Here is a 26791-nt window from a genome sequence, read left to right on the forward strand (position 1 = left end):
CCTTTCTTTCATGAAGACAAGAATATAAGTTGGTGTATTTGATTCTGATGACTTGCATTGATTGGAATTAGACAGTGGTGCTGATAACGTCCGCATTTTCAAATGGAGGAAAAAAAAAGTCCTCCTTTCTGTCCAATACCACATGAAAGTGGTTGGATTTGGCATCTCATTTGTCCAACTTGCATACTCGTTTTTAAACACTTTATGAGAGTAGCATATGTGTGTGCCCTTTAATGTCTGGCAGCAGGTGAGTGACGTCAGTGAGTGTGCGGGTGGGCAAGCAAGTGAGAAAGTGGTCGCTGAGGGCGGGGGAGAAATACATTGGTATCAAACTCCGTAGCTTGCTAGCTTGTGCACGCTAGCTTTCTGAGACTCTTATTTTGTTAGCACAGGCAGGATGAAACAGGTCTTTTATGGTGAAGAGAGGAACTGTGCAGTCGGTCTTTAGAGTTTTGACAGTAGGTACGGAGTCTCTAGAAATAAAATGTGTTTCTCTGCGTCCGCCCTGTTAGTGATTTTTTTCTTAAATATGAGCTCGCAGCAGCCAGCGTCATCTCACAAGATCATCGGGTGCCGAGAATGTCAAACAACTGACGAAAGTGAAGTCTTGATATGATTGATGATTGCTCATTTTTATGTATATTTTTTAATGCCTGGCTTGAGATCGACTGACACACCCTCCGAGATCGACCAGTCGATCGCGATCGACGTAATGCCCACCCCTGATATACAGTGATTCATTAGGATAATTGGGGTATGTATGTTCCATTAATGATGTTTTCATGTCTTTAAATACAAAAATATTTTCTTCAAATAGTGCTGTCTTTGTTAATTTTAGCATGTTAAATTGGTGAAAAACCAGGAGCTTTGGGGGGTGTTGCCCTCCTTGTCCCCCTACCAGGGCACCTGGACCTGACTGGGGGCCTATGTCTTTTTCATTGTGGTCAAATCACATGTCTGTTTCAAGATTTCAACTGTGATCGGGCTTTAAACAGGTGGCTCACCTGTTCAGATGGGTGTAACCGCTACTGGTCAAATAATGTGAAATAACATTTAATTTTACATGTATGCAATGCCATTTAAATGTAATTATAGATAATAATAATAATAATAATATTAATAAATACTGTGTAGTGTTGTAAATAGTCAACGGGAAGGATTTTAGTAAGATATAAGCCATGAGCACTACACAGGCAGAAAAAAACCTAGGCAGGACAAGTAAAACTACTTGCCAGACCACACCACCACAAATAGATGCCTGACCTGTGGGAAACACTGCTCCATATTCTTTACTGCTCAATAGTGTTACCATATCTGAGTTGTTGTACAAAAAATATGGGGAAACAACTACAAACCCCATTTCCATATGAGTTGGGAAATTGTGTTAGATGTAAATATAAATGGAATACAATGATTTGCAAATCATTTTCAACCCATATTCAGTTGAATATGCTACAAAAACAACATATTTGATGTTCAAACTGATAAACGCTTTTTTTTTTGCAAATAATCATTAACTTTAGAATTTGATGCCAGCAATACGTGAGAAAGAAGTTGGGAAAGGTGGCAATAAATACTGATAAAGTTGAGGAATGCTCATCAAACACTTATTTGGAACATCTCTCAGGTGTGCAGGCTTATTGGGAACAAGTGGGTGCCATGATTGGGTATAAATACAGCTTCTGTGAAATGCTCAGTCATTCACAAACAAGGATTGGGAAACAGTCACCACTTTGTGAACAAATGCGTGACCAAATTGTCAAACAGTTTAAGAACAACATTTCTCAACGGGCTATTGCAAGGAAGTTAGGAATTTCACCATCTACTGTCCGTAAAATCATCAAAAGGCTCAGAGAATCTTGAGAAATCACTGCACTTAAGAGATGATATAACGGATCTTCGTTCCCTCAGGCGGTACTGCATCAAAAAGCGACATCTGTGTGTAAAGGATATCACCACATGGGCTCAGGAACACTTCAGAAAACCACTGTCGGGAACTACAGTTTGTCGCTACATCTGTTAGTGCAAGTTAAAACTATTATGCAAAGCAAAAGCCATTTATCAACGACACCCAGAAACGCCGCCGGCTTTGCTGGGCCCGAGCTCAGCTAAGATGGACTGCAAAGTGTAAAATCAATCAATCAATCAATCAATCAATCAATGTTTATTTATATAGCCCTAAATCACAAATGTCTCAAAGGACTGTACAAATCACTACGACTACGACATCCTCGGAAGAACCTACATAAGGGCAAGGAAAACTCTCACCCAGTGGGACGCTAGTGACAATGATGACTATGAGAACCTTGGAGAGAACCTCATATGTATGAGTTTGAACATTAAATATCTTGTCTTTGTAGTGGCGCAGTGGGAGAGTGGCCGTGCGCAACCCGAGGGTCCCTGGTTCAATCCCCACCTAGTACCAACCTCGTCACGTTTGTTGTGTCCTGAGCAAGACACTTCACCCTTGCTCCTGATGGGTTGCTGGTTAGCGCCATGCATGGCAGCTCCGTACATCAGTGTTTGAATGTGTGTGAATGGGTAAATGTGGAAGTTGTGTCAAAGCGCTTTGAGTACTTTGAAGGTAGAAAAGCGCTATACAAGTACAACCTATTTATCATTTAATATGGGTTGAAAATGATTTGCCAATCATTGTATTCCGTTTATATTTACATCCAACCCAATTTCCCAACTCATATGGAAACGGGGTTTGTACAAACGTGCGCTTCATTCACTAACGGTGTTACAAAAAAGATCAATTAGAATGATACATAGTGTTGGATATAGAAAACATACAAACACTTTAATATTTGAATTTAAAAATATCGAAATTCAACGACTTAGTGCATTTCCAAACAGCTAAAATAATGTACGAAGGAAACTATATAACCTGCTACCCAAGAATGCACAATTCTTCACAACAAAAGAGGAGAAATATAACCTCAGGAAAATCTAATTTAAAACATTTCATTGCCTGTATAACACTTAGATCTTTAGCATACAGTATTAGTAAGTGGAATAAATTATGGAATTAATTAAGCTAAAAAATCAAGCAAAGGGTTAATATAATTCAGTTTAAGGGACTGTTTAAACTACAAGTGTTCAGAAAGTACAAAAATGAACAATTATCAGAAATATATTGTATCTAAAAAATAAAATAAAAGCAGAGACAATGATTATTTATGTATAAGATACTGTCCATCCATCCATCCATCCATCCATCATCTTCCGCTTATCCGAGGTCGGGTCGCGGGGGCAGCAGCCTAAGCAGGGAAGCCCAGACTTCCCTATCTCCAGCCACTTCGTCTAGCTCTTCCCGGGGGATCCCGAGGCGTTCCCAGGCCAGCCGGGAGACATAGTCTTCCCAACGTGTCCTGGGTCTTCCCCGTGGCCTCCTACCAGCTGGACGTGCCCTAAACACATCCCTAGGGAGGCGTTGGGGTGGCATCCTGACCAGATGCCCGAACCACCTCATCTGGCTCCTCTCGATGTGGAGGAGCAGCGGCTTTACGTTGAGCTCCTCCCGGATGGCAGAGCTTCTCACCCTATCTCTAAGGGAGAGCCCCGCCACCCGGCGGAGGAAACTCATTTCGGCCGCTTGTACCCGTGATCTTATCCTTTCGGTCATGACCCAAAGCTCCTGACCATAGGTGAGGATGGGAACATAGATCGACCGGTAAATTGAGAGCTTTGCCTTCCGGCTCAGCTCCTTCTTCACCACAACGGATCGATACAACGTCCGCATTACTGAAGACGCCGCACCGATCCGCCTGTCGATCTCACGATCCACTCTTCCCCCACTCGTGAACAAGACTCCTAGGTACTTGGTCTCCTCCCCAACCCGGAGATGGCACTCCACCCTTTTCCGGGCGAGAACCATGGACTCGGACTTGGAGGTGCTGATCTCATTCCGGTCGCTTCACACTCGGCTGCGAACCGATCCAGTGAGAGCTGAAGATCCCGGCCAGATGAAGCCATCAGGACCACATCATCTGCAAAAAGCAGAGACCTAATCCCGTGGCCACCAAACCGGAACCCCTCAACGCCTTGGCTGCGCCTAGAAATTCTGTCCATAAAAGTTATGAACAGAATGGGTGACAAAGGACAGCCTTGGCGGGGTCAGACCCTCACTGGAAACGTGTCCGACTTGCTGCCAGCAATGCGGACCAAGCTCTGACACTGATCATACAGGGAGCGGACTGCCACAATAAGACAGTCCGATACCCCATACTCTCTGAGCACTCCCCACAGGACTTCCCGAGGGACACGGTCGAATGCCTTCTCCAAGTCCACAAAGCACATGTAGACTGGTTGGGCAAACTCCCATGCACCCTCAAGAACCCTGCCGAGAGTATAGAGCTGGTCCACAGTTCCACGACCAGGACGAAAACCACACTGTTCCTCCTGAATCCGAGGTTCGACTATCCGGCGAAGCCTCCTCTCAAGTACACCTGAATAAACCTTACCGGGAAGGCTGAGGAGTGTGATCCCACGATAGTTGGAACACACCCTCCGGTCCCCCTTCTTAAAGAGAGGGACCACCACCCCGGTCTGCCAATCCAGAGGTAACGCCCCCGATGTCCACGCGATGCTGCAGAGTCTTGTCAACCAAGACAGCCCCACAGCATCCAGAGCCTTAAGGAACTCCGGGTGGATCTCATCCACCCCCGGGGCCTTGCCGCCGAGGAGCTTTTTAACTACCTCAGCGACCTCAGCCCCAGAAATAGGAGAGTCCACTACAGATTCCCCAGGCACCGCTTCCTCAAAGAAAGACGTGTTGGTGGGATTGAGGAGGTCTTCGAAGTATTCCCTCCACCGATCCACAACATCCGCAGTCAAAGTCAGCAGAACACCATCCGCACCATACACGGTGTTGCTAGTGCACTGCTTCCCCTTCCTGAGGCGCCGTATGGTGGTCCAGAATCGCTTCGAAGCCGACCGGAAGTCGTTTTCCATGGCTTCCCCGAACTCTTCCCATGTCCGAGTTTTTGCCTCCGCGACCGCTAAAGCTGCACACCGCTTGGCCCGTCGGTACCCGTCCACTGCCTCCGGAGTCCTATGAGCCAAAAGAACCCGATAGGACTCCTTCTTCAGCTTGACGGCATCCCTCACTGCTGGTGTCCACCAACGGGTTCTGGGATTACCGCCACGACAGGCACCAACAACCTTGCGGCCACAGCTCCAATCAGCCGCCTCGACAATAGAGGTTCGGAACATGGTCCACTCGGACTCAATGTCCCGCACCTCCCTTGTGACATGTTCAAAGTTCTCCCGGAGGTGTGAATTGAAACTCTCTCTGACAGGAGACTCTGCCAGACGTTCCCAGCAGACCCTCACAATGCGCTTGGGCCTGCCAGGTCTGTCCGGCATCCTCCCCCACCATCGCAGCCAACTCACCACCAGGTGGTGATCGGTAGAAAGCTCCGCCCCTCTCTTCACCCGAGTGTCCAAAACATAAGGCCGCAAATCCGATGACACAACTACAAAGTCGATCATGGAACTGCGGCCTAGGGTGTCCTGGTGCCAAGTGCACATATGGACACCCTTATGTTTGAACATGGTGTTTGTTATGGACAATCCGTGACGAGCACAAAAGTCCAATAACAAAACTCCACTCGGGTTTAGATCCGGGCGACCATTCTTCCCAATCACGCCTCTCCAGGTTTCACTGTCGTTGCCAACATGAGCGTTGAAGTCTCCCAGTAGGACAAGGGAATCACCCGGAGGAGCACTTTCCAGTACTCCCTCGAGTGTACCCAAAAAGGGTGGGTATTCTGAACTGCTGTTTGGTGCGTAAGCACAAACAACAGTCAGGACCCGTCCCCCCACCCGAAGGCGAAGGGAAGCTACCCTCTCGTCCACTGGGTTGAACTCAAACGTGCAGGCTTTGAGCCGGGGGGCAACGAGAATTGCCACCCCAGCCCGTCGCCTCTCACTGCCGGCAACGCCAGAGTGGAAGAGGGTCCAGTCCCTCTCGAGAGAACTGGTTCCAGAGCCCTTGCTGTGCGTCGAGGTGAGTCCGACTATATCCAGCCGGAACTTCTCTACCTCGCGCACTAGCTCAGGCTCCTTCCCCCCCAGTGAGGTGACGTTCCACGTCCCAAGAGCTAGCTTCTGTAGCCGAGGATCGGACCGCCAAGTGCCCTGCCTTCGGCTGCCGCCCAGCTCACAATGCACCCGACCTCTATGGCCCCTCCTATGAGTGGTGAGCCCATTGGAGGGATGACCCACGTTGCCTCTTCGGGCTGTGCCCGGCCGGGCCCCATGGGGACAGGCCCGACCACCAGGCGCTCGCCATCGTGCCCCAACTCCGGGCCTGGCTCCAGAGCGGGGCCCCGGTGACCCACGTCCGGGCGAGGGAAATCTGGGTTCATTTTGTTGTAATTCCATAGAAGTCTTTGAGCTGCTCTTTGTCTGATCACTCACCTAGGACCTGTTTGTCTTGGGAGACCCTACCAGGGGGCATGAAAGCCCCCAGACAACATAGCTCCTAGGATCATTGGGACACGCAAACTCCTCTACCACGGTAAGGTAGCAGCTCAGAGAGGAGTATAAGATACTGACTTATGGTAAATTTATTTATTATTTATTTATTCACGGATCTGTTACAAACAGAACAAAGCAATGAGATAAGACTGCTGTGATATGAAAGGGGTTAGGATTCAATAAGTTTCGCTTTTTCCTACTCCTTTTCAGACACGCTGTAACGATACCACTGGAAATATGTGATGCATTACATTGTAATCGTATTGTATTGTATGCATGTTCAAAAATGAACTGAACTTGTTAACTGTTTACTTTCTCCTGTAATGTGGTGCCATCTACACTTCCCAAACTTTACCAAGCTCTTTTTTTTGGTGTTGCTTAAAGCTAGCTTAGCGTCTATTTTAGCTATAAGTATGCCTGCTCCTGGTTTGCTCTGTGTCTAACATGTTTAACCTCGTCTTCCAGTGAAAATAATACTTAAGATACAACGAAATGCAGTTTATTTGCTACAATGGAGGTGATTTTATATTAAGTTTGAGGAGCAGCTACTTACTGTGTTTGAAGATACACAATTAGCTGGTAGCTTGTCAACCCGGGTACTAGAAATAAATAAAGTGTCTGCCAGAGGGAGTCTGTGTTTGTGATCGGCATTGAAATGCAATAATCTGCAGTGGCAATCACATACTTTTTCATGAAAATTGGCCGATACAGGTCAATGGTCGATCGATCGGCAGATCCCTAATTAACTTTTTTCTCGAATAAATGAAATATTGTCATGAATACCTGAGGTCAATCCCAGGCTCTGGATTTTTCTGTGTCGAGGTTGATTGGCAACACTAAATTGGCCCTAGTGTGTGAAAGTGAGTGTGAATGTTGTCTATCTGTGTTGGCCCTGTGATGACATGGGATATGTCCAGGGTGTACACGGCCTTCCGCCCATGTACAGCTGAGATAGGCTCCAGCACCCCCTGCGACCCCGAAATGGTTGGATGGATATGCATAACATTAAAAAAATGTGCAATTAGACATTTTGAGGGAAAAACATTTCTCCAAAGTAACAAAAAAATCATTAGCCCTGGTCATCGATGATGTAATGTGAGACCTGAATAAAGACACAATATTTATAAATTAGCTAGTGTAGTTTGCTTTTAATTAGGATTTTTTGAGTGAGTACAAGTCATGCAGGGTTTCCCCTTAATATAATGGAATGTGGTCCGCAGCCACGTCATTTTCATTACCGCCACGTCTTGAAAATGAGGGTTTCTGTTTTTTTTAACTTGAAAACAAATTAAATTAATATAATGTATCCCCCAAAATATATCACACAATGTCTGATGCAATTTTTAACTTTCACTACTGATCTTATGATAACAAATGGCAAATTTCCAACCGGTTATACCTCCCGTGCAAACACTTTCGTCTCGGTAAAACCTCGTGTCACCAGACACAAAACAACACTTCCTCATTCTCCGCCAATCAACTTTCAAGCACAGATGGTGTGTTTGCAAACATGCGAAAAACTACTATCAAATCCAAACCACACAAAGATAAAACATTAACACAAGCTGGTCGTTAAAGTATGTATTGATATACAGTACAGGCCAAAAATTAGGACACACCTCCTTTAATGTGTTTTTTTTATTTTTATGACTATTTTTACATTGTAGATTGTCACTGAAGATATCAAAACTATGAATGAACACATGTGGAGTTATGTACTTAACAATAAAGGTGAAATAACTAAAAACATGTCTTATATTCTATTTTTTTCAAAATAGCCACCCTTTGCTGTGATTACTTTTTTGCACACTCTTGGCATTCTTTCGGTTTATGGCCACATCCTTCACCTATCCAGGTGAGAGGCATGATTTATAATCTAGTAATAACTTTCACCAGCTCAGGGGCAAGAGAACATTTCACCAGCTCATGACGTCTATAAAGCAGCATAAACTAGTTACCGCTCTGTGATCAATGCTTCTCAAAAAGTAGGTCATTGCTGTTAGTGCTTATAATAACAATATCCCTAATACTTGGTTGATATTCAGGTCACAAAATTTTAATGGAGTATTGTTGGTGGTTTTTAGATGTTTTTTTGTGTGTTTTATAGATGCAGTGTCGTCATGACTGCCATTAGCTCAATTGTTAGTTGACATTGCTATGTGCATTTACAAGTTAGAATAAATTTAAAAAAAAAAGGGATTTTGAATGAATTCCCCAAAAAATCTGCAGTTCCCCTTTAATAGGAGCTTTAAAATGAACTATTTAATGGGCAATTTGACAATTCTACGCACATGGGTATAGACCAGGTTTATATTGTATCTCAGTATTTTTTCCACTTGCACATATTTGTATTGTATTTAAACTTGAGCCACGTACACTGCTTTCTCGTATTACAAAATTAAAGACCTTATTGTTTGTTGTATAACTTGATGCCTCACAACCAGGTTTGTGTGTGTGTTTGTGTGCGTGAGTGTGTGTGCAGCGAAAATAGTCAACACACCATTAAGATATATGGAAAGCAGTTAAGAATGATTTATGATTTATTCTTTATTCTTTGATGGGAATGTGGAGTAAGAGCATTGATCCCCACTTTTTTTTTTTTTTTGCCGACGAGGTGTGAACTTTGACATGAAACAGAAAAATATTGTTGGGAAAAGAGAAATAAATCATAGTTGGTGAAAGTCATTGTGTCCCTACAGGTCAGGACCATATGTTAAACTCAACATGCTTTTGTGTTACCCGTGCTGAAGCATCACATTTTCATTCCTCATGTTGAAACGATAAAATCAGTCCAGCGCTTGTCATGTCTGACCAGGTGTGTGTTTTTTCTCATTTACCCGCAGAGATGTGAGCTGTGTCCCCACAAAGATGGCGCCCTGAAGAGAACGGATAATGGAGGTACGCCGCGTCACACAAACGCACGTCTCCCCCTTGTGTCGTTAATTGCGTATCGGCAGCAAGTGAAAGGGGTGTGAGTGTGCTGTGCAAGCTGCTGTTTGGTGTTTCTCTGTGTGTGTGTGTTTGTTTGTGTGTGTGTGTGTGTGTGTGTGTGTGTGTGTGTGCGCTGCCTACTCTGTACTTGCCTCTCCACTCCATCTTTTACGAGTGTGTGTGTGTGTGTGTGTGTGTGTGTGTGTGTGTGTTTGTATGTTTATGAGGGGGTGGGCCAGTTGGGTATAGTGCGTAGCCTGTGAGAAGTCTCCCTGCCGGGTTCACCGGGAGGTCAATTTAGTGGAGACTGTAAATATTCTGTGCGCGTGTGTGTGTGCTGAATCAGTTAGAGGCACAGCTGTGGGATTGTGTCCAGGCCTGCAGGGAGGAATCATGACAACACTAACACACACCGTTTTACTACTTTCTCCTTAATTTTACCCTTCCCATGACCCCAATCTCTCTCTTGTCCCTTTCCACTCGCCCTCTTTCCCCGCGACATTTTCATTATCTTGTCCCATCAGTTCCTCTTCCTCAGCTTGTTGGACTGCGTGCAACATGTTCACCATTTTTCAACAAGAATGCCGTCTAAATGGTGCTAGTGCATAACAAAACAGTTCATGACTATCAGGTTCATGACAATACTCAGTGATATTTGTTGTAACACTAACATTCATGTTCATTGTAATTGTGCAGCTTTACAATATAAAACATTAAGCTGCAAGAGGACAACTTCATTCAAGTCTGTGCCGAATCTGTTATTAATGAATATTCATGTACAAATCTGCATTGAACAATGAAGGCCATACTGTTTTGAAGTTGGCATTCTTTGGTTTAGCTGGTCATGGTTCTCAATGTCGCTTGGATTTGAACCACACCACAAAATGCATTGACAAAAGTTCACCATCCCAACACATTGGACTTGCTCTCGTCACATTTTTTGTTGTGATGAATTGTTAGCTGGAGGAGCAAAGCCGTGCCACTTTTATAGTCCTCTTTTATAGGCCTCTTCCAGATTCTTGGAGGGACTTCAAAACAACAACATGCCCCATTTCACACCCGCTGCCTTTTCCTTGTCCCGCTCTCTGCCCTGCTCCCCCTGTCCTGCCCGCTGGGTCAAAGGCAGGTCAGGGGTTCAACTGTAAGTTTAAGCTTGTTTTTGTTTCCTTTGCGGGGGAAAAGACAGACACCCCCTGCATGGCAGGACACTCCCACCTCCATATGACCCCCCGCTCACCTTTCCTGCTCCTCCTCAATTTGTCATCAATTTTGCTGTGAGTTTGTCTTTTCTGACAGGCAGCTTTTGTGTGGCACAATAAAGAGCTGCCAAATTTAATTGCAATGGTATTAAGCATTCAAATTCAATCGCAGCCTTCCTCCTTCAGTCATCGGCTATGCTATTTGTAAAGATATTAACAGCAACCATACTGAGACTGAATTTGTAGGTTATTCAAAGTCTGTTTGGGTATACTCCCAAATTTAGATGGATAAATATTAGAGGTGGGGAAATAATTGATTTTTAGTTGCATTGTAATACGAAAATGGACGTTTATAGAATCGATTAGTAAATGTAAATAATCGATCATCGATTTATTAAATATAAATAAAGTAATGCAGAAAGTTCTAAAATATGGCTGACTGCAGCGAGCCACCTCACCGAGAGATCCGACCAGCTCCTTTATTTCAGGTTTATTTTCCAATTTTCCACACATTTCCATTAATGTGGGAATTAACTTAACTGTTTCTTTTTAGAAATGCACTGTTTTTTAAAGTTGCAAGTGATAAACACTTATTTAGTCAAATTAAAGGAAATGTAAATCTGCATAAATATATATAAATTAAAGATTCATTAATAATCTATTTTTAATCAAATCGTAGCTCCTGAATCGTAATCTTAATCGAATTCTGAGGTTCTCATAGATTCCCACCTCTAATAACTATAGTCTGTAGTTGTTCTTCACTGATGAAAGCGTTTATAGAAGATTGCTGAAGACCAGAATTGCTGAGAGTGCATCACATGTTATACATTTGTGCAGATGCAATCAGAAGACAATTTTTTCGTGAGTGTGGTGACATATGAGTGACCTGTCAGGGTTCATTTGTGCGGCCTATGCAAAATATCCCTCTCTCGAGTGTTTCAAATGAACTCTAACCAACCGTGGAAGGGAATTTAGTCCTAGCATGAGTTCATTATGTGCAGTCACTCAATGAGTGACGGTAACTGAGAGTACTGTTAAGTTTTTTTTTTGGTTGTGACAAAATGTTGTGGAACATAGTGGCCAACAGCGGCTACTGTCTGTGATAAACTCTGAATTCAGTAGGATAAGACAACTCAAAGCTCAGCTTGCCAATGTTTGAAAACAGCCTTTTGGAAATACAGGTGATATAATGATATATTTGAAATGTTTATTTCTTTAAATTTTGATGATTAGTACTGACAATTACTGAAAATCCCAAATTCAGTATCTCAGAAAATTTGAATATTAGTTACGTCTAGTACCAAAAAATATTTTTTAGAAATGTGTGCCAACTGAAAAGTATGAACATGGAAAGTTTCAGCATGTACGGCAATCAATACTTAGTTGCAGCTCCTTTTGCCTGAATTGCTGCAGCAATACGGCGTGGCATGGAGTCGACCAGTCTGTTGCAGTCCTCAGGTGTTATGAGAGCCCAGGTTGCTTTAACATTGGCCTTCAGCTCTTCAGCATTGTTGGGTCTGGCATCTCGCATCTTCCGCTTCACAATACCCCATAGGTTTTCTATGGGGTTAAGGTCAGGTGAGTTTGCAGGCCAATCAAGAACATGGATACCATGGTCCTTAAACCAGGTACTGGTAGATTTGGCACTGTGTGCAGGTGCCAAGTCATGTTGGAAAATGAAATCTTCACCTCCATAAAATTGGTCCGCGGCAGGCAGCATAAAGTTTTCTAAAACTTCCTGGTAGACTGCTGCATTGACCCTAGACCTCAGGAAACACAATGGACCAACACCAGCAGATGACATGGCATCCCAGACCATTACCGATTGTGGAAATTTGACACTGGACTTCAGGCAACGTGGATTCTGTGCCTTTCCTGTCTTCCTCCAGACTCTGGGACCTTGATTTCCAAAGGAGATACAAAATGTACTTTCATCTGAAAACATAACTTTGGACCAGTCAGCAGCAGTCCAGTTCTTTTTGTTTTGAGCCCAGGCGAGACGCTTGTGACGTTGTATCTTATTCAAGAGTGGCTTTACACAAGGAATGCGACAGCTGAAGCCCATATCTTGCATACGTCGGTGTGTGGTGGTTCTTGAAGCACTGACTCCAGCTGCAGTCCACTCTTTGTGGATTTCCCCCACATTTTTGAATCGGTTTTGATTGACAATCCTCTCCAGGGCGCGGTTGTCCTTCTTGCTTGTACACTTTTTTTCTACCACATCTTTGTCTTCCCTTTGCCTCTCTATTAATGTGCTTGGACACAGAGCTCTGGGAACATCCAACCTCTTTGGCAATGACCTTTTGTGTCTTGCCCGCTTTCTTTAAAGTATCAATGGTCATCTTTTGGACAGTTGTCAAGTCAGCAGTCTTCCCCATGATTGTGTGTCATACAGAATCAAAACGAGAGACCATTTAAAGGCTTTTCCAGGTGTTTTGAGTTAGTTAGCTAATTAGAGTGTGGCACCAGGTGTCTTCAATATCTGACCTTTTCACCATATTCAAATTTTCTGAGATGTTGAATTTAGGGTTTTCATTGGTTGTCAGCTATAATCATCTCCTTTTTGGCAAAAAACACTTGAAATGTATCAGTCTGTTTGGAATGAATGTATACATTCTACAAGTTTGACTTTTAAAATGGAATTAATGAAATAAATCAACTTTTTCATGATATTCTAATAATATGACCAGCACCTGTATGTGACAGTGTTTGCTACAGGACAGCAATATGTATGTGGTGCTGTGCGGGCGGGTGCGTGTGTGTGTGTGTGAGGGGGTGGGGGGTCTTTTATATTATTGTGTCATCTAGTTAAATAAATATATCTACCTCTTATGTCCTTATAAATAAAAAATGACAGCAAATTTATTTGAAAATAATAAGTCTAAATAAACACTCCTTAATCAGCACGCGCAGGTTGGCATAACGGTTAATTGCTTTTATAGTCAGATGTTATTTACTAAACAAACACAGGTGTCATTCCAACTATACAGAGCAGCAATAACACATCACACATACTGAGAAGCCATTAATGTTTCAAATATCTCTTAAAGTCTTACAAAATGCAGTTTGGGAATGACTTCCTTACCAATAGAAAGTGGCCATCCCAAATTGGGGTTTTTAAACGATTAAAAAAAACGTTCATGTATTAGGACCTCTAAGTAGGGCTGGGCGATATATCGATATACCCAATATATCGCGGGTTTGTCTCTGTGCGATATAGAAAATGACTATCGTAATATTTGAGTATACATTCTCACGCAATTGTTTTTAGCTGCGGGCATTACACCACAGGCTCTTCCCACTCATTCTTGTCTCTCCTTCTCACAGACAGAAAGCGCACAAACTTACACACGTCACCTACTGTCACGTCATACGTCACATAAGTATACGCCCTCACGGAGCAGAGAGGTAGCAGCGTGGCTAACGTTAGCTGTGATGCTAGCGTAGTGTTGCGGGTGGTAATACAAGAGAAAGAAGGTGCGAATCTGGTAACAAATGAAAGAAGAATTTATTCCCCAAAAAAACAGCACGGGGTCCATCGTCTGGCGGTAGTTCGGCTTCAATATGTCGAATAGACAACTTTAATTTGTCAAGTGACCTACTCAGTGGGCTAGTGGTTAGAGTGTCCGCCCTGAGATCGGTAGGTTGGGAGTTCAAACCCTGGCCGAGTCATACCAAATACTATTAAAAAAAATGGGACCCATTGCCTCCCTGCTTGGCACTCAGCATCAAGGGTTGGAATTGGGGGTTAAATCCCCATAAATGATTCCCGGGCGCGGCACCGCTGCTGCCCACCGCTCCCCTCACCTCCCAGGGGATGGGTCAAATGCAGAGGACAAATTTCACCACACCTAGTGTGTGTGCGATAATCATTGGTACTTTAACTTTAACTTTAGGTGTGGGGCACAAGCGTAGCTACCAAAAGTAGTATTACTGCTAATATGTCGCATCATTTGAAAAGTCACTTGCTAATAACTGTTTAATAAATACAGTTTTGGTCAATTGATTTAGTTGTGATTTCCTTCTCTGCATGAAAGTTTAAAATGAGCATATATTAATGCAGTATGATCAAGAATGTTTTAATGTAGACACATAGAATCATCATACTGCTGTGATTATATGTATCAAGTGTTAATTCAAAGCTAAGGCAAAATACCGAGATGTATATCGCGATATGGCCTAAAAATACAGAGATATTAAAAAAAGGCCATATCGCCCAGTCCTACCTCTAAGCTTAAAAAATGTTGAGAAAAACCCTCAACGAGAGGTATTTGTATTTTAAATACATTGCATTATTAGGAAGAAAGATATATGAACACAAAGTGTCACTATAATGTCAATTTAAAGATTCAGCCTCTTTTATTCCCTAGAATAAAACATCAGGTTCATTTAAGGTGCCAAGAAAACTTTTGTGAGCAATTGAATGTTGAACTTGTTGCTTTTCCTCTGCTTCAGATAATTTTTAAATAATTAAAACATCCCTATTAATCACAGTGCTAGCATATGTTAGCAATAGTTATTATAGAAAACACATTTAACAAATAGTTAAAGTTAAAGTACCACTGATAGTCACACACACACACGCACACACACACACACACACACACACACACACACACACACACGAGGTGTGATGAAATTACCCACTGCATTTGACCCATCCCCTTGTTCCACCCCCTGGGAGGTGAGGGGAGCAGTGAGCAACAGCGGTGGCTGTGCTCTGGAATCATTTTGGTGATTTAAATAAATGTCGACCGGTATATTGGTAACAAATAGATGTTTTGTTTTGTGAAACATGTACTCTTGTACACAGACATTAATATGCAACAGTATTGTGTTTAAAACCTTATTTAACCATAGAAGATGAATATGTTTACTTTAGGGGTGGGCAAATTAATGCGTTAATTACGAGTTAACTCATCAATCTATTAACGCCGACAATTATTTTATCGCGCATTTGCGTATGTTGTTTACATGCTTTTATTTTGTTAACGCCTTTTCTTATAAAGATGGCGGCGCCCGGACGGGCTTCGGCGTGGGGGGGCTGTTGGTAAAGATGGAACATTTGGCAAAAATACCGGACAATTCTGCAAATGTCATGGCTGGCTTACAGTGTGGTCACTCCGGGATCACTTACGACCGCCAGACAATTCTGAATGTGGATAGATCGGGCCGTTTTGGACTGAATGACACGTGCTTGCTAGACCGGCTAGCTAGCATGGGAATACTTTGCCGGCTACATCCAGCGGCCTGTGAAGCAGCGGAGTATATGTGTTGTCTGTCTATTTATGAATAATGCAGACGTGGAGTGTTGGCTGAGTTCTTAACGTTTATTTTCAGAGTGTGCATATCACAACATACAAGATGCCGTCATGGCGACATAACCTATACCGGGCTACCGCGCATGCTCGTCACTCCTGTTGCATGCTGGGTAGGGTAGTTCTTTTTTTCCCTGGCTCATAACATCACAATATAGTACCATGTATATGATGCGTTCAGTTTATCAAAGCACCAAGCAAACAATCGGAAAATTCCCATCATATCAATTCCTAGATATGGTCATAATTATTTTAAGTGCACTACGCCGAATAAACACAACATTATTAATATTGCTACTACGGATAATTTAATCAAAAACTCCATAAAACAGCCCACTACCTATAATATAGGTTTTTTAAACATAAGATCCTTGATAAAAAAAATGTTCCTGCTGTTCCATAACATAACAAACAAGATAACTTAAATACCCTGGCAGTGGAAATAAGCTTAAATGTTTGTATTTACATTTTTTGAGTTGATTTTCATAAAATATGCTATTTAACTGCTACTGTTTAACAAGGACTGATTTAAATTGTGTTTGCACAACAAAGGTTTTGGCGCTTTTGTTCATGTGGGAGAATATTCCAATAAAGGTGCACTACACTCTACTTTTGAATTCATTATTGGGCATTGCGTATACAATGCAGTTAATCGCGATTAATCTGAGAAAAAGTGCGATTAATTTCGATTGAAATTTTTAATCGTTGCCCAGCCGTAGTTTACTTACAAGGAAGACTTTCATTTAGTCAAGCAGCAGATGAGGCACACAGGCGATTGCATCTACATTTTTTTCCATGTAAGTGTATTTTATTTTGAAATATAATGTACACATGTTTGAACCTGTAACATGTCGCTTATTGATGCACAGATAAGTTAGAATAGTTTAAAGTCACAGGGTTTCCCATAGATTGTCAAGATACCTGTGGCAATGGGGGCGTGGTTTGGAGCGTGGTCACCATGACAATCTACATTGCATCATTTCTTTAAAAAGGCTAAAAAAATGTATACAGTAAATTTAAAACAAATCTGTGTTACTGACTATTAATATATTTTTATATTATATAATGTTCTGTTTTCAATTGTTGCTGCTTTTTGCTGCTTATTGTACAAAGCAGTGTGTTGAGAATTGTTCTAGTGTTTAGAGACTTTTTGTGATTTTTATTTATTAAAAATGACTTGCAACAAATGTAGCATCTTTGTCTGGTGTTATTATAGACTGTACTCATGTTTAGAGAATCTACTTCTGTCCACAACAGAAAGCGTGCTGCAGCGAGCTTGAGCGTCACACTTGCTTTGTGCTGCTGCTGCTGCAGTCGGACTTTCTCTCCTTAAAAGTCGCCACTGTCATCTTAATATTTGCACATTTTGTAGATAGCTGTCCGTGGTAATATATGGGATACAGTATATTAAAATTACGTCCTCATCTCAGACATGCTGACTACAATCCAGACAATCACGTGCATCTTGTTTACATCAAAACATCCAGTTTCAGAAGTGTTTCTTTTTTTTGGAGACAAATTTGGAAATACTGCGCAAATAATAGGCTAAATAGCAATTCTGCTGTTGGCAACGTTTTATGTTTGTGTGGTTTTGTGATTTGATGTTTATTTTTCCAATGTTCTCAAACACACCATCCGTGCGTCACTGCATATTGGCGGAGTTTGAGGAAGTGTTATATATCCGGGAAAGCACGGCCACAGAGACAAGTGTTTGCACGGGAGGTAAAACTTGTTGGTATTGGGCCGGGTGGTATCCTAAGATTTTGAAAAAATAAAAGTTAAAGATGGTGAGCATCAGACTTTTACCTATTCTAGAGGGTAAAATGCATTACATTATTTTATTTTGGTTTCACATAAAAAAAATTAAAAAAACATTTTAAGGGTAGCATTCATGATTTAGCCATGGCGGTACGCCATATTTGGTTGCCGTAAGGGAAAACCCTGGGCCAAAGCAGACCCGAAAATTATTCTGCTAGTCCAGCACAAGAGGATCACTTGCATACAGAAATAACATTGGAGTTAGGGCGGGCCAATATTGCCTTTTTTTAATACCACGATATTTTTAGGCTATATCACGATATACGATATATTTCTCGGTATTTTGCCTTAGCCTTGAATGAACACTTGATACATATAATCACAGCAGTATGGTGATTCTATGTGTCTACATTAAAACATTCTTGTTCATACTGCACTAACATATGCTACTTTTAAACTTTCATGCAGAGAAGGAAATCACAACTAAGTCAATTTACCAAAACTGTATTTATTAAAGTTATTAGCAGGTGACTTTTCAAATGATGCTACATATTAGCAGTAATGCTTCTTTTGGTAGCAACGCTTGTGCCCCACACATGACAAATTAAAGTTGTCTCTTCGACATATTTCCGCTTGAAGCCGAACCACCGCCTGACAATGGGCCCCGTGCTGTTTTTCTTTGGAATTAATTCTTCCTTCATTTGCTACGAGATTTGCACCTACATTCTCTCGCAACAACCCGCTAGCATTACAGCTAACGTTAGCCATGCCGCTACCTCTCTGCTGGGCGAGGGCGTGTACGTTTGTGACGTATGACGTGACAGTATGTGACGAATGTAAGACTGTGCGCCTGCTTGTCTGTGAGAAGGAGACACAGGAAAGAGCGAGGAGAGCCTGTAGTGTAATGCCCGCAGCTAAAAACAACTGCGTGAGAACGTTTACTCGAATATTACGATATAGTCATTTTCTATATCGCACAGAGACAAACCCGCGATTTATATTGTATATCGATATATCGCCCAGCCCTAATTGGAGATACGAAAAACTCAATCTTTATTAATCATTAACTTAATCAAAGAATATAGCACACTAAAGGCCTGATCTTCTAAGATTCAAATAACTGCTATGTAGCATATTCAAACTATAAAATTGTGTTTACTATTAGTGGGTTGGTTGTGTGTAATCTACTAAGATTGCAACAATTGATAACGAGTGGAAAACGGCCCATTTTAAATATGAATTTTGTGTATTTTACCCAAATGATGTGCCCATGTAAACACTCATTTCTGTCCACATTTATGTTGGCATTCTCTCCAACCTGTGTGCGATGTTGTTGAACACTCTGCACACATCTATAATTTTTACCACCTTTTTAAATTGTAGATTTGTAAGAAACAGGAGAAAATACCTCTTGCAAGACTTTTTTTTCAAATAGGAGATATGTTATAATAGTACATTTCCTGAATTGAAAAAAAAAACCTCCATTTTAAACAACAAAACATAATTTAATTAGTTTTAATCAGCCCTTAAGTCAGCTAACAGCTATAAAATGATATTGTTGAATAGACGATTTACACACACACGTAGGACAAAGGATTCTCCGTCTGTGTCTTTGCGGTGCGATCCCCTCCTTTCTTACAGTTAGTAGGTATGTAACTCTGCCCGTTTGCAAGTGAATTAATAGCGTTAACAGTTTTGATCTTGATCAATCACATTGTGCTTGTTGATTTTATTTGCGTTTTCTCATCCCAGCATTGTAGCTGTTCTGATATATTTTCATATACACGAAGGCAGACATGCTAAATCGATTGTACTTTTTATTTTGCTCACTTTAGAGACACATTCCTCTGCGCCCCAGCTTAGTAGATAGCTTTATGTGCGCTATCAAGATTGCACGTGTTTTAGTAAACGCAAACCTTTTGTAAATCAGGCCCTATATATATATGACTTATTAATTAATCGTAATTAACACTTTGGTTTGACATCCCTAATCTTAACATTAGGGCAACATGTGGTGAAGTGACACCTTTAAAACGAAATATTTAAAATACGGCTGTCAAATGATTGATTTTTAAAAAATACAATTAATCACATTTTGGAATTTGGATTAATCAATGGTGATTATTCGCTTGCATATAACATTTGCTTAAGATAAGACTTGAATATTTGTACACAAATGTAATTTTATTGCCAGAATGTGATCCAAGAGCGTTTTTAAAATTTTTACTTGAATGCATATAATTTATTTGCACAAAACTTTGTAAAAGTTTTATCTGATGTTCTCACAGGCTGCATTTTGCAGTGATATTTGCCAGTGAGCACTAAGTCAGTCTTCTCACTCAATTATTTACTGATGTATGCATTGATCTGATCCCTGACCATATAGTGGTTAAGGTAAAAGAGCTTGTACAGTCCAAAAAAAATTGTATGATTTATAGGGGTGTAACGGTACACAAAAATTTCGGTTCGTTACGTACCTCGGTTCAGAGTTCACGGTTCGGTTCATTCTCGGTACAGTAAGAAAACAAAATATAAATGTTTTGGTTAGTTACCAAATTTGCAAAATCTTCCACCAAAAATATTTTTCTTAGTGGAATATTTGATGTGAAGTAATGGGAACCTTGGATAGGTCAATAATTCATAATACCATTGATTTTGATTCAATGTTATGTTTTGAGCAATGACAGTTTGAAAGAAAAAAAACTGCTTTGTGTTATTAGTCAACGTTGCAACTTTTTCTAAATTACATTCAGCCCTTAAGCTTTTTTATTTCACTTTTGTTTATGTTTTTGTTTATTTTAATAGTATTTTTAGAATGTGCCGGTGGTCTTTAAAACAGTGTTTCTCAAATGGGGGTACTTGAAGATATACCAAGGGGTACGTGAGATTTTTAAAAAATATTCTAATAATAGCAACAATTCGAAAATCCTTTATAAATATGTTTATTGAATAATACTTCAACAAAATATGAATGTAAGCTCATAAACTGTGAAAATAAATACAATAATCCAATATTCAGTGTTGACAGCTAGATTTTTTGTGGACATGTTCCATAAATATTGTTGTTAAACATTTCTTTTTTTGTGAAGTAATGTTTAGAATTAAGTTCATGAATTCAGATGGATCTCTATTACAATCCCCAAAGAGGGCACTTTAAGTTGATTACTTCTATGTGTAGAAATTATTATTTATAATTGAATCACTTGTTTATTTTTTAACAACTTTTTAGTTATTTTTATCTTTTTTTCCATTTAGTTCAAGAAAGACCACAACAAACTACCGTTACACCTCTAGTGATTTATCTAAGTGTGTTCATGGTTAATGCAATATTTTTTTGTTATTAATTACATCAGTTAAGGAGTTGATTCAGCCCTAATTTAAAAATAAGAGTTTCTGCATAAACATGTATAAACATGGAGCAATCTTAACAAAATTTGTTTTTAGCAGTCAAAATAAACAATTATTTGGAGAACTTTATCACCAAGCCTGCTCATTAAGATTTGTTTATGTTATGTATATTTATCGATGTTTTTTTCTGTTGTTACTCTTACAGGCTGGGCTCATGTGGTGTGTGCCCTTTACATACCCGAGGTAGAGTTTGCAAATGTCTCAACGATGGAGCCCATAGTGCTCCAGTCTGTACCCAACGATCGCTATAACAAGGTAACAAACCACACATCTAAACGTTAGCTGTATAAAACAATTGTCTGTTACCCCATTATGTGTGATTTATAGACCTGCTACATTTGTGAGGACCAGGGCAGAGAGAGTAAAGCGGCATGTGGTGCTTGTATGACCTGTAACAAACACGGCTGCAGGCAGGCCTTCCATGTCACATGGTGAGACTTGCTGACATTACATTTACGTCACTGGTCAAAGGAGATTTCTTCATCGTTTTACAGATTGGTTATGGCCCCCGCCCCACCCTTCCTTTCTAAAAGTTGTTATTTGAGGTTAAAAGTACATTATTCTGTCCTCCCATCTGTGCCACAGTGCCCAGTTTGCAGGGTTGCTGTGTGAGGAGCAAGGTTCGGACGCAGACAACGTCAAGTACTGTGGTTACTGCAAATATCACCACAGCAAATTGGTAAGTGGCCCCTTCTGTTTGCCACATAGTCCACAGACACAGCTTTAACGAAAGTCCACATATTGTAGGAAGACATGGATTTTTATGTTTACCGTAAAGGTGAGGATATTTGCAAGGTTGGTCATAATCACTGCTGACACATTTTTATGGTGCATTAAGTTGATAATAGAAATTTGCATTTAAAACTCATAATCAAATTTGCCAGCTTATGGGACACTGTCACAGCAGTGCTGTAAATTGGTCTGATTTGGTTTGTTTTAGTAGCTTTTATTAAACAAATGTTTTTGCACCAGTTTTGTTTTTGTGACATTAGCTTGAATTATACACACTATGCTCAGATTACACCAGCATCAGGATATGACTGTTGATATGAATTTTTGTACACTGCTATATGGGCTTTGCACACATTGGATATTTGCAGTTAGTGATCTGTTTTTTCTGGCATTAATCCCAGAATACACATTTGTTGCACCTACGCCTTCCATTGTCAATTGCCACTTAATTAGGGCTGGGCGATAACATCCAATCAGGTAACAGTATCAACTATCCATTTTGGTTGCGCCATATTGTTGTCTAACAGTTGATTATTTGCTTGGAGTAAGTAGAGAAACTGAAAATGAATCGATAAAACAGGAAAAGTCACCGATACAGTAGGGCAATATTTTGGGGATGTTTTAAAAACTGACCGTAGTCAGACCATTGTGGTCTGTAATTTATGCAAGGCGCTCGTCCTCACCAAGACCAGTAAGACCATACCACAATAGAGCACAGCACTGGCACTGAACTTGCAGGAAAAAGTTCTTCTCAGGTTTCACTGTTTACATTTTCACACTTTGCACTATTTTTCTACACTTTATTAAGCATTCCTTACATATTCCTCATGTTTGCACTTTCACTTTAAGAGGTTATTGTTAAGTGTTCGATGTGATTTTAGAATTTTCTTCACATTGAGTGTTTTCCAATGTGTTGCCATTTTCTTTCCTTTTTGCCTTGATAGCTCAAGGGAGTTATAAACAAAGGAAGGTAGGCCTGGGCGATATATAAATGTTATCGATATATGAGAGTTTTTTTGATGCAGACAATTCAAATATTTTAAGAATCGATTTTTTTTTCTCCTCTTGCTCCAGCATACCTTTTGCCCCTTCGGCGCTTCCATAGCTTGCGCCGTCCACTTCCATCCTTCGAGTCATACATGGCTAATGCTAACTAGAGCCAGACGTTTGGTTCAAAGAAAAAAAAAGTGTTGTCAGTACTTAGGTTTTGCGGCAACAGGCGTGGAACAAGTGACTGCATTGTGCAAAGTTTGTTTCAAAAAGGCATCAGCACAACAAACAAGACATAACAACAAAAAAACGAACTATGGGCTAAAAAATAATTCACTCTGGAGGAATCATTTACACAATGTATGTATGATGTGAAAAAAGCACAATGCGTAGAGCGATCACTAAAGCAGTTGCTCTGCATGCCGCCACGATGTGTAAATAAAAAAGGCTGTGTTTACTGTTTTCGCTCACTGAACCTAACTACATTCCCCAGTGTTTTACTTCATTATTTGTTTGGATACAGTATATAATATTACATTTTTATTTACAGAAGTGTATTATTCAAGACAGAGTTCGAAGTTTGTACTTTATTGATCTCAATGTTGGAGATTATTTGCATGCAAAATGTGCAATCCTATATTTTTGCTAACAAAAGTATTGTATTCAAGTAGAAGTATTGCTTCCCAAGGGAAGCTCTTCATTTGAAAACTTGAAAATTATTCCATAAAAAGTACAATTTATATCTGGTCTTAAAAGGAAAATATTATGCAAATTACATTTTTACCAAGAGTAAAATGCATTGTATGCAGTTTCATTTTAAACTATTAGTTTCATTAAATAAAAGAAAAGCTTGTTTTGAATGATCTTTGTCATTTGTATTCAATGGTGTACCCCGTCTTTCGCCCAAATGCAGTTGAGATTGGCTCCAGCGACCCCAAAAGGGACAAGCGGTAGAAAATGGATAGATGAATGGTTTCTTTAAAAAGTAGGGAAAAATCTGAAAAAAATTAATCCAAAATGCAATTTTTTGTAAAAAAATCAGGGATTTTATTTTTAGGCCATATCGCCAAAGCCTAGAGGAAGGTTACATTTTAAATACAAATGTTTAGTTTCGATAGGTCATACAAATATAAATAATTATCTATAAAAAACACTTATATCGTGATACAGTTTTCAACCGTATCGCTCAGCCCAACTTTCAATCTTCACATTTTTTAATTTTGTTCACATTCATTCTTTCTGACGTCGATCATCCCAAAAGAGCCTCTGCTGTCATCCAGTGCATGTTTTCGCAACCACAACCAGGTTTTACATTTCTTTTCAACACGTCACCCCTAATTTCAACATGATGCGGAAAGGCAGCGAAATGAAACAGCATCACTATCTGCCGCCTGGCAGTCCCCACTTCCGTTCTGTTCGAGCTTTGCTGTGCAGCGAAATAACACAGACTTTTACGAGATCTTGCGAATTCGCGCTTAATCACGTGCTTAAGTAAACACTGCGGAACGTCTCGACCTTTGCTGTCCATCAATACCCACAGGCGTGCGCATCTGTGACTGCCAGAGGTGTGGACTCGAGTCACATGACTTGGACTCGAGTCATGAATTTGATGACTTTAGACTCGACTTGACAAAATGTAAAGAGACTTGGAACTCGACTTAGACTTTAATATCAATAACTTGTGACTTCACTTGGACTTGAGCCTTTTTACTTGACAAGACTTGCTACTTTCCCCAAAACCCAATGATTAAAAAGTTATTTAGGAGCGCTTCGTATCTTTCATTTTGTACCTGTGTGCCTGTCAGCGTGTGTGGTGCCTGTCAGCGTGTGTGGTGCCTGTCAGCGTGTGTGGTGCCTGTTAGCTTGTGTGGTGCCTATTAGCGTGTGTGCTCTCAGTACAATAGCCAATCAAATTAGATCTACAGTGGGGCAAAAAAGTATTTAGTCAGCCACCAATTGTGGAAGTTCTCCCACTTAAAATGATGACAGAGGTCTGTAATTTTCATCATAGGTACACTTCAACTGAGAGACAGAATGTGAAAAAATCCAGGAATTCACATGGTAGGAATTTTAAAGAATTTATTTGTAAATTATGGTGGAAAATAAGTATTTGGCCAACCATTCAAAGCTCTCACTGATGGAAGAAGGTTTTGGCTCAAAAGCTCAAGATACATGGCCCCATTCATTCTTTCCTTAACACGGATCAATCGTCCTGTGCCCTTAGCAGAAAAACAGCCCCAAAGCATGAGGTTTCCACCCCCATGCTTCACAGTAGGTGTGGTTTTCTTGGGATGCAACTCAGTATTCTTCTTCCTCCAAACACGACAATTTGAGTTTATACCAAAATGGATACATGGATGATACAGCAGAGGATTAGGAGAATGTCATTTGGTCAGATGAAACCAAAATATAACTTTTTGGTTTAAACCCAACTCGTCGTGTTTAGAGGAAGAAGAATAATGAGTTGCATCCCAAGAACACCATACCTACTGTGAAGCATGAGGGTAGAAACAGCATGCTTTGGGGCTGTTTTTCTGCTAATGGGACAGGCCGATTGATCCGTGTTAAGGAAAGAATGAATGGGGCCATGTATCGTGAGATTTTGAGCCAAAACCTCCTTCCATCAGTGAGAGCTTTGAATGGTTGACCAAATACTTATTTTCCACCATTATTTTCAAATAAATTCTTTGAAATTCCTACAATGTGAATTCCTGGATTTTTTTTTTCACATTCTGTCACTCACAGTTGAAGTGTACCTACGATGGAAATTACAGACCTATGTCATCATTTTAAGTGGGAGAACTTGCACAATCTGTGGCTGACTAAATACTTTTTTGCCCCACTGTACGTTGTTTCGTCCCACAGCCTTCATCCAATCAAATTGCAGGACAACCAACGAAGAATAGTTGTCAAACAACGCGCCAGTGAGAAAAAATTATGCCGGAGTTGGTTTTGTCCGGGTATAAAAACTACGACTTGGTCAACAAAAAAAGGATTGTAGTATGCAAAACATGCAGTTCGAATATTACAGATGGAGACGCAAGAACTTCCAACTTCATTCGACATTTGAAGATGCACAAAGAAGGGTAAGTTTTGAATTCAAGCTAACGTTTATTGGCTAAGTAACGTGACTTTTATTTGCTGTGTAATTAAATCAGTGAGGCTGTAAACTCACTGCTAACGCTATAACCATAGACATCTTATAAGTAGACACAGCATCGAGCGCTACTGCGGGGCCGCCATCTTGGAATGGTTATCCGCTCCACTCAGTCCAATTCATTTGGCAGGAGCAATGAACTGTCAATGCATTTAATTCATTTTACCTCACTGAATACTAATGATTTTGATGCGCTTTTTTGTCACACGTGTAACTATGATAAAGGACACATGTTTTGTCGTGTTTTATTATTCATAGTTTGCTTAACAGTAATATAATATTCTTATATGCTATAAGTGACCAGACGTCCGAGATCAAAACTGGGAATATAATCCCAGAGAAGGGGGGAAAAAACGGTCAGCTATTTTTTAGTTGAAGAAACAATATGATTAGGTTATATATACATGCGTATATCCTACATAAACAATGTATGAATACATTAATTATCTATATATCTTAGGGACCTATAGATGGTATCTCTGTTGCTGCAGCAGCAGAGAGTTTATTCTGTCTTGACACTTAGTATTGATATTTTGTATTAAATTCTTCCCCTAAATGATAATGTTTACATTGATTGTTTTATATGTATTTTTTATGTATGTCGCTTTGAATAAAAGTGTCTGCCAAATACTTAAACATATATAAACACCTGAAAGTCTTTATATCAGCTAAAACCACCAATCTGTTTCACTGGATTCAGACTAAAACCAAATTCTGTGTAACCCAACAATCTGATTATTTGAATATTGTTACTTGAAAAGTTATTCCTGGTTAAAATTATACTGTTAAGAAATTGTCTTATATTTTGTCTA

At 40.4% G+C, this 26791-nt stretch overlaps 1 protein-coding gene across 6 annotated transcripts in view; it reads left to right on the forward strand.

Annotated features, from left to right (window-relative positions):
• mllt10 (MLLT10 histone lysine methyltransferase DOT1L cofactor) overlaps positions 1-26791 on the forward strand; it is an 85684-nt gene that overhangs the window by 13035 nt on the left and 45858 nt on the right. For all 6 annotated transcript variants that reach the window (XR_009809825.1, XM_061921945.1, XM_061921946.1 and 3 more), the window contains exons 3-6: positions 9330-9384; positions 21246-21355; positions 21428-21531; positions 21686-21779. Coding sequence is in view for 5 of the 6 variants with exons in the window: in XM_061921945.1 (XP_061777929.1) it covers positions 9330-9384; positions 21246-21355; positions 21428-21531; positions 21686-21779 (363 nt within the window). In the remaining variant the exon portion in view is untranslated. The remainder of the gene's footprint in view (positions 1-9329; positions 9385-21245; positions 21356-21427; positions 21532-21685; positions 21780-26791) is intronic.

Source organism: Nerophis ophidion, linkage group LG15 (genome assembly GCF_033978795.1).
Source record: "Nerophis ophidion isolate RoL-2023_Sa linkage group LG15, RoL_Noph_v1.0, whole genome shotgun sequence".
NCBI classification, from domain to species: Eukaryota; Metazoa; Chordata; class Actinopteri; order Syngnathiformes; family Syngnathidae; genus Nerophis; species Nerophis ophidion.